Source organism: Elgaria multicarinata, chromosome 7, assembly GCF_023053635.1.
Source record: "Elgaria multicarinata webbii isolate HBS135686 ecotype San Diego chromosome 7, rElgMul1.1.pri, whole genome shotgun sequence".
Taxonomy (NCBI): domain Eukaryota; kingdom Metazoa; phylum Chordata; class Lepidosauria; order Squamata; family Anguidae; genus Elgaria; species Elgaria multicarinata.
The window spans coordinates 73624871-73637754 of record NC_086177.1 but is presented as its reverse complement, the minus strand read 5'-3'; the positions used below and the strand labels follow the sequence as shown (position 1 = coordinate 73637754).

The window sequence follows — 12884 nt, the reverse complement described above, 5'->3', positions numbered from 1 at the left end:
ATTGTGCCAGCCACATTTGTTCATTTATCTCTGGATCCTACCATGTGTGTGCAGTTGGCCATGAGACGAGAACTTTCAGATGGCTGGAACAGAGACTAAAGGAACAAAGTATATTATCATTTCTGTGGCACAACCTATGGTCTTAATGACTGGGTTCAGACAATCACGATGGGGAAAAAAGCCATCGTGGTTTCCCCCCTCCAAGCATATGATGCGCAACCACCATTTGCAAAGTCCCCCGTGATGCAGCAAAGACCTACCCCCCCTACAATCCACAACATGCAGTAGAACTTGTAGGATGGGGATGAAGTCACCCCTGCTGCGTCACAGAGAATTATGCGAATAGCGGCAGTGTGCGTGGCACACTCGGGCAGGTGGGGAAGCCATGATGGCTTCTTTTCCCGTCATGATTGACTGAACACACCCTTTGGTCCCATTCAGAAGACACCTTAAACCATAGCTTTAGCCATGGTGGTTAAACCAGAAATTCAGGCTGTGTTCAGAAGACACCTTAAAACATGGCTTTAACCATGGTGAATAATTCATCATGGTTAAAACCATTGTTTAAGGTGTCTTCTGAACATAGCCTGACTTTCTGGCTTAACCACCGTGGTTAAAGCCGTGGTTTAAGGTATCTTCTGAACAGGGCAAGTGTGTCTAAATACGAACAGTGACTTACCTCATACTAAGGTGTTGAACAAGATAATGACTACAAACCACATTAGGAAATCAATCTATTCTTTTCAACAAGATTTTTTTACGAAAATGTCCCTATTAACAAACGTCACTCTACTACTAAACAACACCATTGTTTGTGTATATATAAATGTAAGCTATATGTTCCATCATGAATCAAGCTGAATTATTAGCATTGTAAAAAGCATGCATGTATTAATAACTGATATAATTTTAATAAGTATAAAATGTTATACATTTTACCACTAGGCACTAATAAAATATAATTAAGCCATTTTAAAAAAAAACCCTTTTTTAAAAAAAGAAAAAGAAAACAGACCATGGCTATTTTTTTTTCTATTTTCTTTTTGGAGTAGTAGCAATATTTGGTTTTCTTTCCCTAACAGCATGCAGCTTGGATTACTTGTATAACTAATCTGGAATTATCCATCTGGAAGTGCAGTTTGTAGTGCAGCTATGCTTTTGCTGAGGCATGATGTATCCTTGATCAAAAGATCTGATCTATAGGGAAGTGGTGGGTTGATAAAGATGTAAAATATCCAAAAATGTTAAGGTCATGCTGGAAAAAAATTGTTTTTCCGGGTGTGTGTGTTTGGGGGGGAAACGGAATTTTGGGGGGAAACTGAACAACAGCGCTCTTTATAAATCTGAACTCAGTTTATTTCTTTATTATCTGGTGCCTTCTAGATATTTTGAACTTCAGCTCCCATCAGCCTCAGACAGCATGACCAATAGTCAGGAATGCTGGGCAGTGTAGTCCAAAACTTCTGGAGGGTGCCAGATTGCGGAGGGCTGCTTTCTAAAGTACCCTTTCTATTCCTGAAGCTATTTTATGTGTAATTTAATTTGCTTCTAAAATTGTAATTATATTTTAAAACTTTTAAAAGTAAACTCAGTAAATTTGTAATTATTGTCTGAATAGAATAGAACTGCATTAAATGGCTGCTACAGCATCAGAAACACAGGACTCCATAGAACAAAACCCAAACTGTCAAGAATGCACATTTACTGCCAAAACTGCACAATAGTGACTGTACTCATATGTTGGGAAACTGAGCATAAATATCTACTAGTAAAATATACTTTAGAGCAATAACTTTAGTAAGAAATGAAATAAATATGCTGGGAATCTTACAAAGATGATTAATAAAGTTTTCCCCATTGCCTCATTATTTCCAGACATTTTACATCTCTAGTATTTCTATAAGAGTGTACTTATTACATAGTTTTTAGAAATTATTTTGGGGGGAGTAAAAGCTGAGTAACAATATATAAACACTTTGTCTTAAATTCTAGAAGAAATCATTTCATCATCCAAAGCTGTTCAATTTTTAAAACAAAGGAAAAACAGTCTTTCCCCTAATTTTTCTGGGGGTTTTCAGGCCTTCACATCTCTATGGGTGATAGAGCTCTTTGGGCTGGAGGACAGACCAGATGACTTCATAGTCTCTTATACCTCTAGGATTATTCAACCAGCTGCCCTCGGGAAACCTACAAGCAAGACATGGGTCTTATCGCACCTTCCCATCCAAGGTCTCCAGAAGGGATCCCTAAAGTATCCGAACAGAATCCCTGTGTTAAGATGAACAACTGATTCCAGATAAAGTAATAGGGGCAGCTGCCACATAATGCAGTCAGTCAGCATTACTCCCACTTTTTGTTGAGCAATTTATTTTAAAGCAAGGTGTTTAACTTTTAAAACATGTTACTGTTGAAGGGCATGATAAATGCATATATTTAGCAAGATCTCAAAGGACATAATCTCCAAGCCAGCCAATATTTTGTTATTAGGAAGTCCTATAATGGTAATTACAGTACACTGATTTAATGAACATCCTTGATTCATTAAAACGTAAGAATAGGTATTTCTATTTCTTAAAGTTTTTATATTGTATTTTGTATTCGGGTTTTTAGATTGTTGGATGTTTTATTGTGTTCTTAATGGTTTTAATTTTTGTGAACCACCCAGAAAGTTTTGGCTATTGGGCGGTATAAAAATGTAATAAATAAATAAATAAATAAATAAATGTAAAATAATCTAATTGAAATAATGACCTCATTAAATGGTTTTTTCACTTTAACATTTTTAATGATTTTTCTTCCATTATGTTTTTTAAAAGCAAAAGCAAAAACACAAATACACATCATTTTGAATATGTCGAATACCTGGAAATCCTTTGGGTCAATAGATAATAACATGGATGCCATAACTTGAACCAAATGTGGAATGAGTTATCTTACAATTAAATTAACCTGGGGGGGCGGTTAGGGGGGTTGCAAATGACTGGGTTCCTTTATTTCTCTGCCGTGAATAAGAGGAAAGTATGTTGTAAAACTGGTATGTAATATTTATATCTCAATGAGAGTTCAATAAACATCATAATTTTGACCTAAGTTCAGTTATCTGCAAAAAAACGATTGGTTCTGCTGATAAGCAAAGCATTTAAATCGGTTCTCCACAGCTAATTTAAAGATTTTCCACAACAAAATGGTTTACATTTATTTAGCATCGAATGTACCTGTTGATTTTGAACACCAACTTTTCCCAATTGGAAAAAAAATAATCAAAGGGAACAGTGCCACCAAATATTCATCTGATGAGAAATTTGGCTCATTCGTTATTTTAAGAAAGTTCTCGTCAGTGGAAATAAGTGCAGGCAGCAGGATATTAAGTGACACTCTTATTAACATAAATGATATCAAGCAGCTGTGTGAGTAAGAAGTTGGGAAGCTTGCAGGGATTCTGTCTGGATACTTTAGGGATTCCTTGGATGGGTGAGAGGGTGCTATTATAGTCAGGTCCTGCTTGTGGATTTTCCGTATGCAGCTGGTTGGCAACTCTGTGAACAGAATGCTGGACTAGATGGACCCTTGGTATGATCCAACATGGCTCTTCTGATACTGTTATGAAGCATAGCACCTGACAATTTGCAGTGGGGGAAAAAGGTGGACACTTATTTTTAAATCCTGAATTAAAAATGTGGTTTCCATTGCTTTCTGATGTTCTACCTGGTTGCCAAGATAATATAAAAACATCACAGTCTTTCAGCTTGAATGTCTGCATGGGCAAAGTGGCAATGAGAAGTCAGACAGAAAAGGTGTGGAGTGCGTCACTAATGGAACCACCTTGAAACATCTTCATTTTACAAACACGGGGATGGGGTCATGAATAAGAAAGTCATGAATAAGAAACCTATTGAACCAGCTTTGATGACAGGCAGACTTGTTACATTCCTCAAATGTGCATTTACTCATGAGGAAGCTGAATGGTCCCAAGTTTATCACAACAAGTTTAGTAGCTTCCTCTTCAGTAGACGGATATTCAGGAAAAACACCCAACATGGCTTTCATTTTGATAGCTAGGTGCTTTTCCCCACAAGTATGTAAGTGTACATGCTCAAAAAAAAAAGGTTTGTGTTAATGCCTGAATAGGTGAATAATTGAAATAATTAATCCATTCTGTGAAATTTCACATATCATTGTAGAATGGCTTGATTTATGTAAGATTAAAAAACTAAGCAGTTATTGGATAAAAGAAAAAAAAACACAAGCAAATCTCAGTATTTATATAATGTAAAGTTATCACTGTACCCTCTGTATGTTTGAAGGGACTAAGACTAATGATAACATGTACATTGCTCCTCAAGAACTGAAGCTGTTCTTGCCCACGATGGCTTGTCATGTCATCTAAACCCTGGAGACCTAATTTATTATAGGCTGTGGCAATTGGCTACAGAGACAGTAATCAAAACCAGCGGGGGGGGGGAGCTCATGCTGCTTGCTTTTCATGATCTTGCCTTTCCACCAATGCCAAAACAGCACTTGGGAGGCCCGTCACCCCAATACTGAAAAGTCAGGGGATCACATCGCCATGGGGGAAATATTGTCCTGCCCACTTCTGGTGCACCTATTCCTTGGCTTATCTTCCCCATGTTTTGCCTCTTCTGAATTGCCCTACTGGGTCCCTCCTTTCCCTTAGCATTATTTCTCCCCTGATCCTTCACAACTATACACAAAGTAGACAATATACAACCTCTTGTTAATTTCCTTGTATGTTACCTACTCCACTTTGCTGCTCCATTTGACAGCTGAAAAATACAATGAAATTGACCAGGCAAGACTACACATACTGAACAGCCATAAATGCACACTTTGGAATAACCAACAAAAATAATATTTTTAAAAAATTGCATGTTTTTGAGATACTGATCTTTTATTTATAAGGGGAGACAAACTGGTTTTGCCAAAATGTCCCCTGGGATATGTGCTGGAGCTGGCTGGAGGACTAAGGGGGAAAGAGGGGGAGAACAAGCCACGGCAAACCCAATTGTATGTTGGGTGTGCTGTGGGTTGTTCTACAAACAAAGAACCCACCATGGCTGATTCTCAGGGTGGCTTAGCATGACACGTGAAGCCAACCATTGTTTTCCTCCCCTAAGACAGACTGATACACACGTTACCTTAAGTGGCAGAAGGCAGTGTCCCCTATGTGGTGCCCACGGGTGGTGCCCATGAAGCTCCTCACTCCCTGCCCCCTTCAAAATTTTACTTTTAATTGAAAAATTGAAATATATTAGGGGCCTGCTTCTCCATTCTGTTCTTGAACCTGCCGCTGATCCACTTTTCATCAGGCAAGAAGAGAAGGAAAGAGTTACTTTCTGGCCCACTCTACCTTCTTCCATCCACATAGATCTTTCCCCTTTACTCTTTCTGTATCTCTCCATTTCCAGCCTCTAGCCTTACTATTTCTCTCCACACAACCCATTCCCTCACTATTTTTGTCCCATCCCTGTCCCTAGCCTCCTTCTTTCTCTCTCTTCCTAGCCCCTAGCCTTGATCTTTTTATCCCACTCACCCCTTTATCTTGCTGTTTCTCCCCCCCCCTCCTGGCCTCTGGCTTCACTCCTCTGCCTTGCTATTTTCCCCTCCCTCTAGCCTCGCTATTCCCCCCACCTCTTAAGTCCAGTTTCTCCCCACTCCTTCGCTCACTCTTTGTCTTCCCTCTATCTTGCCATTTTCCCCTCCCTTCCAGGCTCTAACCTTGCTATTTCTCTTTCCCCCATCTCTTTTGACTAACCAGGTGCCCACGGCAGCCGTTATGTGACCAGCCACATCTTCCATGGGAGCCATTTTGTGGTGGTTCCTATACTAGTTTCTCAAATTCCCAAATGTGCCCACAGGTCCAAAAAGTTTTGGGATCCCTGTCATAGGGGCTGTTGCAACATTGCTGCTCCTAAGCAGCTGCCAGTCATTTGAATAAAAGTGATCGCATGGGTTGGCTATATAATTGATGTCAAGGAAGCAGATATGTTCCACAAGCTGCAGGTAATGTAAGAGATACTAACAGCACAAGGAGGCATGCCAGGAATCCTGGTAGCAATGTATGGATTTACATGCTAGATCACACTGGCTCTGGGTTTCTAACAGTGACCTTGAGAAGCTCACAAATTAGTGTTGTGCTGAAAATTTCAATTTTTCTATTTTCAGTATTTTGTGGTGGAAAGAGTGAGGGAACAATAGCTCGGGCAAAAGAGGCTGGGGAGGTGAGAATTTTGAATAACTTTCTCCTTTGGGAGGAGGACAGGATATCCGCTTACATTTTTAAGTGCAGGAGGTTGCTGAGGGATCTTCTTTCTTTTTACTTTAAAATGTCCCATGCACTTGCAGCAGCCCAAAAGTCTTTGTAGAGAGGCTTCTCCAGCCTGGCAGCTCTTTCTGAATTGCCATGAAACCACGTCACCTCACCTTCTTTTATAGGTATTCAGGAAGTGCTCCCAGTCTGCAGAAGCATCTCTGCAAAGCAAGAACAAATGGTGCTTTTAGAACTTTAGAAAAACTCTTTTCTTCCTTTTAGCAACACAGAGCAAGCAAGATAAGAGTTTTTCCAAAGGGCCAAATGTCCCATTTGTTCTTGATTGCAGCAACCCGGGACTCTTTGCAGAGAGGTCTCTGCAGCCCAGGATTTCTTCCTGAATGTCTGTGAGAGAAGGTGATGTGCTGTGGTCTCATGGCAGTTCAAGATGTCTGCCGGGCTGGAAAATTTTGTCTGTAAGAGTCTTGTGCTTCTGCAAGGGCACAGGGTGCTTTTCAGGAAAGATCCTTCAGCACCTCCCACACTTAAAAAGGTATGTGGCAACTTTCTCCCCTCCCTAAGGAGAAAACTATTCAAAACTCTCCTGCTCCCTGCAAAAGATGCAGAAAAAAATGCCTCTTCCGCAGGGAGAGAAATAAAATTCCAAACGGGGGAAGGATACAGCACAGCACTATCACAAACACGGAATTTTTGTGATAGTACCTGATAATCTGGGACTATTCTATCCTTAAAGGCAACCCGGAAAAAAATTAAAATAAAATAAATAAAATAACTGGAATGTATAACTGTTTCTGAATAAGGAGATCCACATTAGGTATCATTACTATTAGTGGATTTCAAAATGTTTGTTCCACATACAAAAAGCATCCCTAGTTCTATGTTTAGCAGTTTTATGTTGTGGAAATACAGGACAAGGAATTGTGATCCATTCTCTTCAGGAACTTGGTATCAATGAAGTCTAAATCAAAATAAAGAAATTTTGCAATGCTAATAAAAGAAGACTGTATTTAAACAAGGAGATTCCAAGTGCCCTGTTTCACAGACAATTAGTGTTTCATTCCTTTACAAACCTAATCTTATGACCCTTTCATAGTGACAATTTTGCTTAAGTAGTTACTGCAAGCCTAAGCAGCTAAGAATTATTCTTTATAATGTGTCTACAAAAGAAAATGGCTTCAGAGAATAATATTTCGTTTAAACACTGGGTTTTCTGGAGTCATTTGGGAAGATTTATGCAGTGCTGCCTAAGAGCAATAACAATAATTCACGGACACTGAAATGTTACTGAGCTGTGGAGGTTGTCCAGATATATTGTGATTACCATACATGGTCTAGCTCCAATGTCTATCTTAAAATGAATATTCCTGTCAACTCAATAAAGCACTACAAAAGTGAAGGTTTTGTAAATGCCCACAGTTAACTCCTTCTCATCACATTCACACAAATATTTTCTCCAACTATTCTACTAGCAAATGCTAGGCTCCTATAATATGATACTGACCAGCAAGGTGTTTTTCCATGGTTTGCAGTTCTTTTGCAGCCAAGGAATCTTTTAACAGTTTTTCGCTTTGGGAGTCTCCACTTCTGGAACCCATAATGTCTAGATCCCAAATTGGTTGACTCTAGTGTGATTAAAAACAAGAGAGAATACTAAAATGTTTTTTGTATACTTCTACATTGATAAAAAAAAGGGCAGTTACACAAAATCTCAAATGGCACATTCTTTCAATTAAGTAACGAAGGCAGTCTGGTACTGCTTACCTGTATATATACACTGGCACAAACTAAGGCAACATACTGGGCCAAAACCTGAAATGATTTATACCTTGTGTGATCTTATTGACTTCACTGAGAGTGCATTCAGTTTAAGTCAACATCAAATTGGCCTCAATATCTATATAATTCATCACCTCTGGGGACAAAACAGCATTTCCAATTCAGATGGAACAAGTCATGACACCGTTACTGCTGTTGGCAAGGAAAACATTTGCTCTGTCATTTGGCTATTGAACACTGTGGTGTTCAGAATTACTTATATATATGTTGGAATCTTGTCAACTGACTTTTAAAAGTTGTTTTTAAAAATGAGAAACCATGAAGTAAACTTGGTAGTTTCTTTATACATTCAGTGGAGATAACAAAAAACATATGACCAGATGTGGAAGACTATTCATGAAAACAATGAGCCTGAAGGTTAATTTAAAAAATAATAATTACCTATCCTTTGCAACACAAGAGGTTTCACTGCCATGGTAGAAAAACATCAAACACTATTTGATGATTAATTTTAAAACCTTCATATTAAATACCTTGTGGCTAAAATCCTATGCATATTTACATGGGAGTAGAGTTATTGCACTCAAATCAGATCTGTTTCTGAGTAAAAGTACGTAAGATCAGGCTGCACAAGTATCTTGCCAGGTTTAAAGCAGGAAATACAATTCAGACCACTAAACTGTTAATGCTTTTTCTGTTATTTAAAACCCCACAACAACAAATGAACATAACACCATGTAATTATAAGCTTCCATCATCAAATTATAAAATGCTAAGGCAATGCATGCCAATGTGTGGCACAGAGGTTCTGAGCTATGACACATTGAAGGTTCCGAACTATGAGAAGAACTTTGTGTTGATAATGCACAGGATATATAAATACAGCTGGGAAGGAGCAGAAGGGAGTGGCTGGCAGGGGGAGCCCAGAGAGAAAGCCAGGTGGCTCACTGTCTTAGGTAGGTCCCACACAGGCAAGCTAGGGAGAGCAGCTGGGAAGAAATGGGGGTCGGGGGGAAGCCAATAAACTCCCAGTTGGCCTCATGACCAGCTTTTCCGGGTGCCCACAGAAAAGCTGGAAGAGTACGATACTGAGCAATAAAGTACTAGCACACAGATGGCCTGCGCAAGTTAAGCTAGTTGTTGTTGTTGTATTATTTACAAAGTTTTTTCTTTAGCCATAAACACATAAGCTGCTGTATTTATGAAACAACATCTCAACTATGAACCTCCACATTAGTACAGAAAAGCTGGCAGAATTTAAATATCATATCAATCAATTTGATAAAAGCTGTTAAAGGATTTTATCTCACATATTTCCTTATTAATAAAGAATTTGGAATGAGAGTGTTCCAACTGACTTTGCAAAATGCGTTCCTACAGCAGAATCAATTTAATTTTCAAAAGCTCCAATTTTGTTCCAATTTCTTGCATTCTACCTCCAGTTTATTAAATTGTGTAATTGGAATAGCCAAGGGGTGAGAGTGAGTAAGGTATATTTCATAGTCAGACTCTCAACCTTACAAAGACATAATATTGCTGTAATAATTTCAGGTGCGCAACTAGTCCCATTGACATTTGGTGAAGAGAAGAATAATATACACAAATGAGTAGGCAGGGTAAGTGATGCATATTTCCATGGCCCTCGTCTCCAGAAAGCCCAGCCACATCCCTGCAAATTGTGTCCTCTTTACTCCCCAGCCAAACAGGAACAGGAAAACGATTCATCCTGTGTGTCCAAACTATCAAGTGGACAGAATATGACTATACCTTTTCTTCATCAAGTATTTGGCTAGGGCAGCCTACTCCAACATGGTGCCCTCCAGATGTCTTGGACAATAATTCCCATAATACCACAGCCAGCTGGGGAAGGCTGGGCTAGAGAGAAGATGTAGACCAGTCTGGCATGAAAAAAACACCATTTGGGCATTTACCGCTTTTTGTCCCCTTGCAAGAAACAAAAAGAAGTTATGACTGGTAAAGCCTGAGATTGAAAAGGCAACCAGGACTTTTGAGCATAGCCTCTCATTTCTCAAGCCCAACAGGTCTCTTAATGAGCCTGCATTTTCAAATGATGGCCATTGTGAATGTCAAGTATCCAGCCAAATCAGTTCCATTAAAATAATGGCAATTATTCAAATTCTTGCAACGATGTACTAACACCGGCATTTGTAAAACCAAGGCTTACTCATTTAGGGTTGGATTCCAATATTGGAAGGCATGCCATCTATAAGATGCAACTGAGCAATCAACAGAATCCAGGACTAGTATGTGTGATTGAAGTGGGTTGGGAATTTAAAGTTTGGAACCTTTTCTGTGTTTTGTTGGTGGTGGTGGTTGGGGGGGGATAGGAAGTAAGAATTACCTACAGCATAGCCAAGTGATATCACAGACTAAGGGCATGGCTAGGCGAGGGGGTCGAAGGCGACGATCTCACGGTTCTATGATTGCGAGATCATCACCCTCGTCTACATGTGGCACGCGATGTCCTGGGAGGAAGAGGACATTGCGCCTAACGTTTTGTTTTTTAAATCAGAAAAGGGCATAGAAAAAATTCCTCCTGCTCCCCCACCCCACCCCCGATGGGCACAGAGCTCCTGAGGAGCTCCGTGCCCAGGTCCTGGCTCCTCACGGTTACTCACAAGGAGTCAGGCCGAAAATGGGATAGCAGGCCACATGTTCCATGGACTCAGGATCATCCCGAGACCATGGAAAAATCAGAAATAAACTGAAGGTGATATCCCGGGCCATGGGAGGTATCGTTCCTCCCTGCTCCCAGGATGTTCTGTGCATCATGTGGATGCACAGGGACAATCCTGGGATGATCACTGGGATATTGCCCCATCTAGCCATGCCCCATGTGTGTGAATGCAGCTATAGGATTCTTTCCCCCTTAAATAGAGCTTAAGTCTCTGAAGGTCAAGGCTGTTGGTACTAAGAAACTGGCTTTGGACCTAACAGAAAGTGTTAAGAAGCAGATTCACAAGCGACACATGTGTCTGCTTTACATACTAATGTCCGAGGTGGAACTCACACACCAACCCAACGGTGAGGAATGAGAAGTGTAAGTGCATCTCCTGTTGATACACCTCTCTGCATTACACTAGAGAGCCAGATGCATGTTTCTTGCTCTGTCCTGCAATCTGCAAAGCTGTCAGTATTGCTGACTGCAGTCTCTCCAGAGACTAGTTAAAAAGAGAGATGTCCTGGCCTCAGGATTTTGTGAGAGACACAGAATTCTCTCTGGGGTGGTGTGTTTCTAACTTCTAAGCCTGCCTCTTCACAATGTGGCACATGTCTTTGGTCCTCTGAGTTGTCAGTGCAACTAGAAACACTGACTGCAAGATTAAACATTTTGTCTAGTTTCTCTTTTTTTATATTGTAGCTGTTTTCTGCAGTTGAATCTAGAGCAGGTAGACTAGGCAGAGCAGAGGCAAATAGGTGCCTGGCCACTGAAATTCTGGCTCCACAGTGACATCTGGTGGGGAGAAGCAGGTTCTCCAGCTAATGCTGATAATATTGTTGAGGCTTCGTATCAGTCAACGAATCAATAATATAATGAAAATGAAGCTAGCCATACTTATGGGGGTCAACTGAGTTTCCTTCCTGGGAAATAGATGGCCACTTTTGCTAAAATCCAGACATATTAATATGTTAAGCAATTCCATTTTGAGGGCAACTGGCCAACTAAAAGAGATATTGATTAATGAAAGATTTCAATACAAAGATTCAATACATTTAAGATAAATGAAACAGCTGTGTGTTTCTGTCTGGCAATGCTTGTACATGTATGAGCGTGCATCCCATGTAGAAAATGCATGTTCCTACCTCAAGACCTCGGATGTTTAGATGTGCATTGGTCAGTAATGCCATAACTGTTTTACTCTGTACAGCACCATGTACATTGATGGTGCTATATAAATAAATAAATAAATAAATAAATAAATAAATAATAACTGATAATATCATTAGAAAGTTTATCATCAGTTTTTCAAATTCTTTGGTACAATGATGAAATTTTATACATGGTATAGCTAAAGTAAAGTAGAAGTTGTCTATTTTTTTGATTCATGTTTTGATATCTGAAATAGCCCCCCAAAATGTGGTTTATTACTTAACATTTATAAATGAAACACTTGCATTGCAAACAATGCAACAATAATGATGAATAGCACAGTGTAAGTTTAATTAACATGAATGAAAATCACTTCAGTATCAGATGAATATAAGTACCCCTGGTCCACATTTGGTCAATCCAAAGATCTTATTTGGAACATTAGCTGCATGCCCAAGCTAACCTCTTCCACGACATCTTCTAATTGTCACACAGAAGAATGGCTTGTAATTGTCATACAGAAGAATTCCTACAAAGTGTACCTTGTCTTACCCATCTAATTATTTCCTATAAAACATACATTTTAATGTTTAGACATCACTGATCTGTATATTTATCAGTGCATTATATAAATGTTGCAGGAAAAAATATACTACAATCCTACGTACATCAGGTATTCCAGGGCTTTGTGGATAAGTGAATATGGTGGGAGGCTTCCCAGACAGTTGCAAAGTCTGCTAATAACTGCTAAATAAGCCTGCAGACTTTGGAAAGTGCGGCTAGCAGGGCCAGGGTGTTGGTCCCAATAACTATTGGCCTTGTTTACTTGACATTCTGTTTAGTTTTCAAAGTTTGTTTAATAGTCTCTTTGATGTTATTATTACTGTTCATGTTTTGTTACAATATATGAATGAATAGCATTTGTCAGCAAGGTATTTTACACTTTTCAGATAAAGAAAATTATTGAAACATCCTTGTCAATGTTAC

The 12884-nt window shown here is 39.4% G+C and overlaps 1 protein-coding gene across 1 annotated transcript in view; it reads right to left on the bottom strand.

Moving 5' to 3' along the window:
• C7H8orf34 (chromosome 7 C8orf34 homolog) overlaps positions 1-12884 on the bottom strand; it is a 113550-nt gene that overhangs the window by 18246 nt on the left and 82420 nt on the right. Inside the window, exon 12 of the mRNA XM_063130818.1 lies at positions 7791-7911. Coding sequence (XP_062986888.1) covers positions 7791-7911 — 121 coding nt within the window. The remainder of the gene's footprint in view (positions 1-7790; positions 7912-12884) is intronic.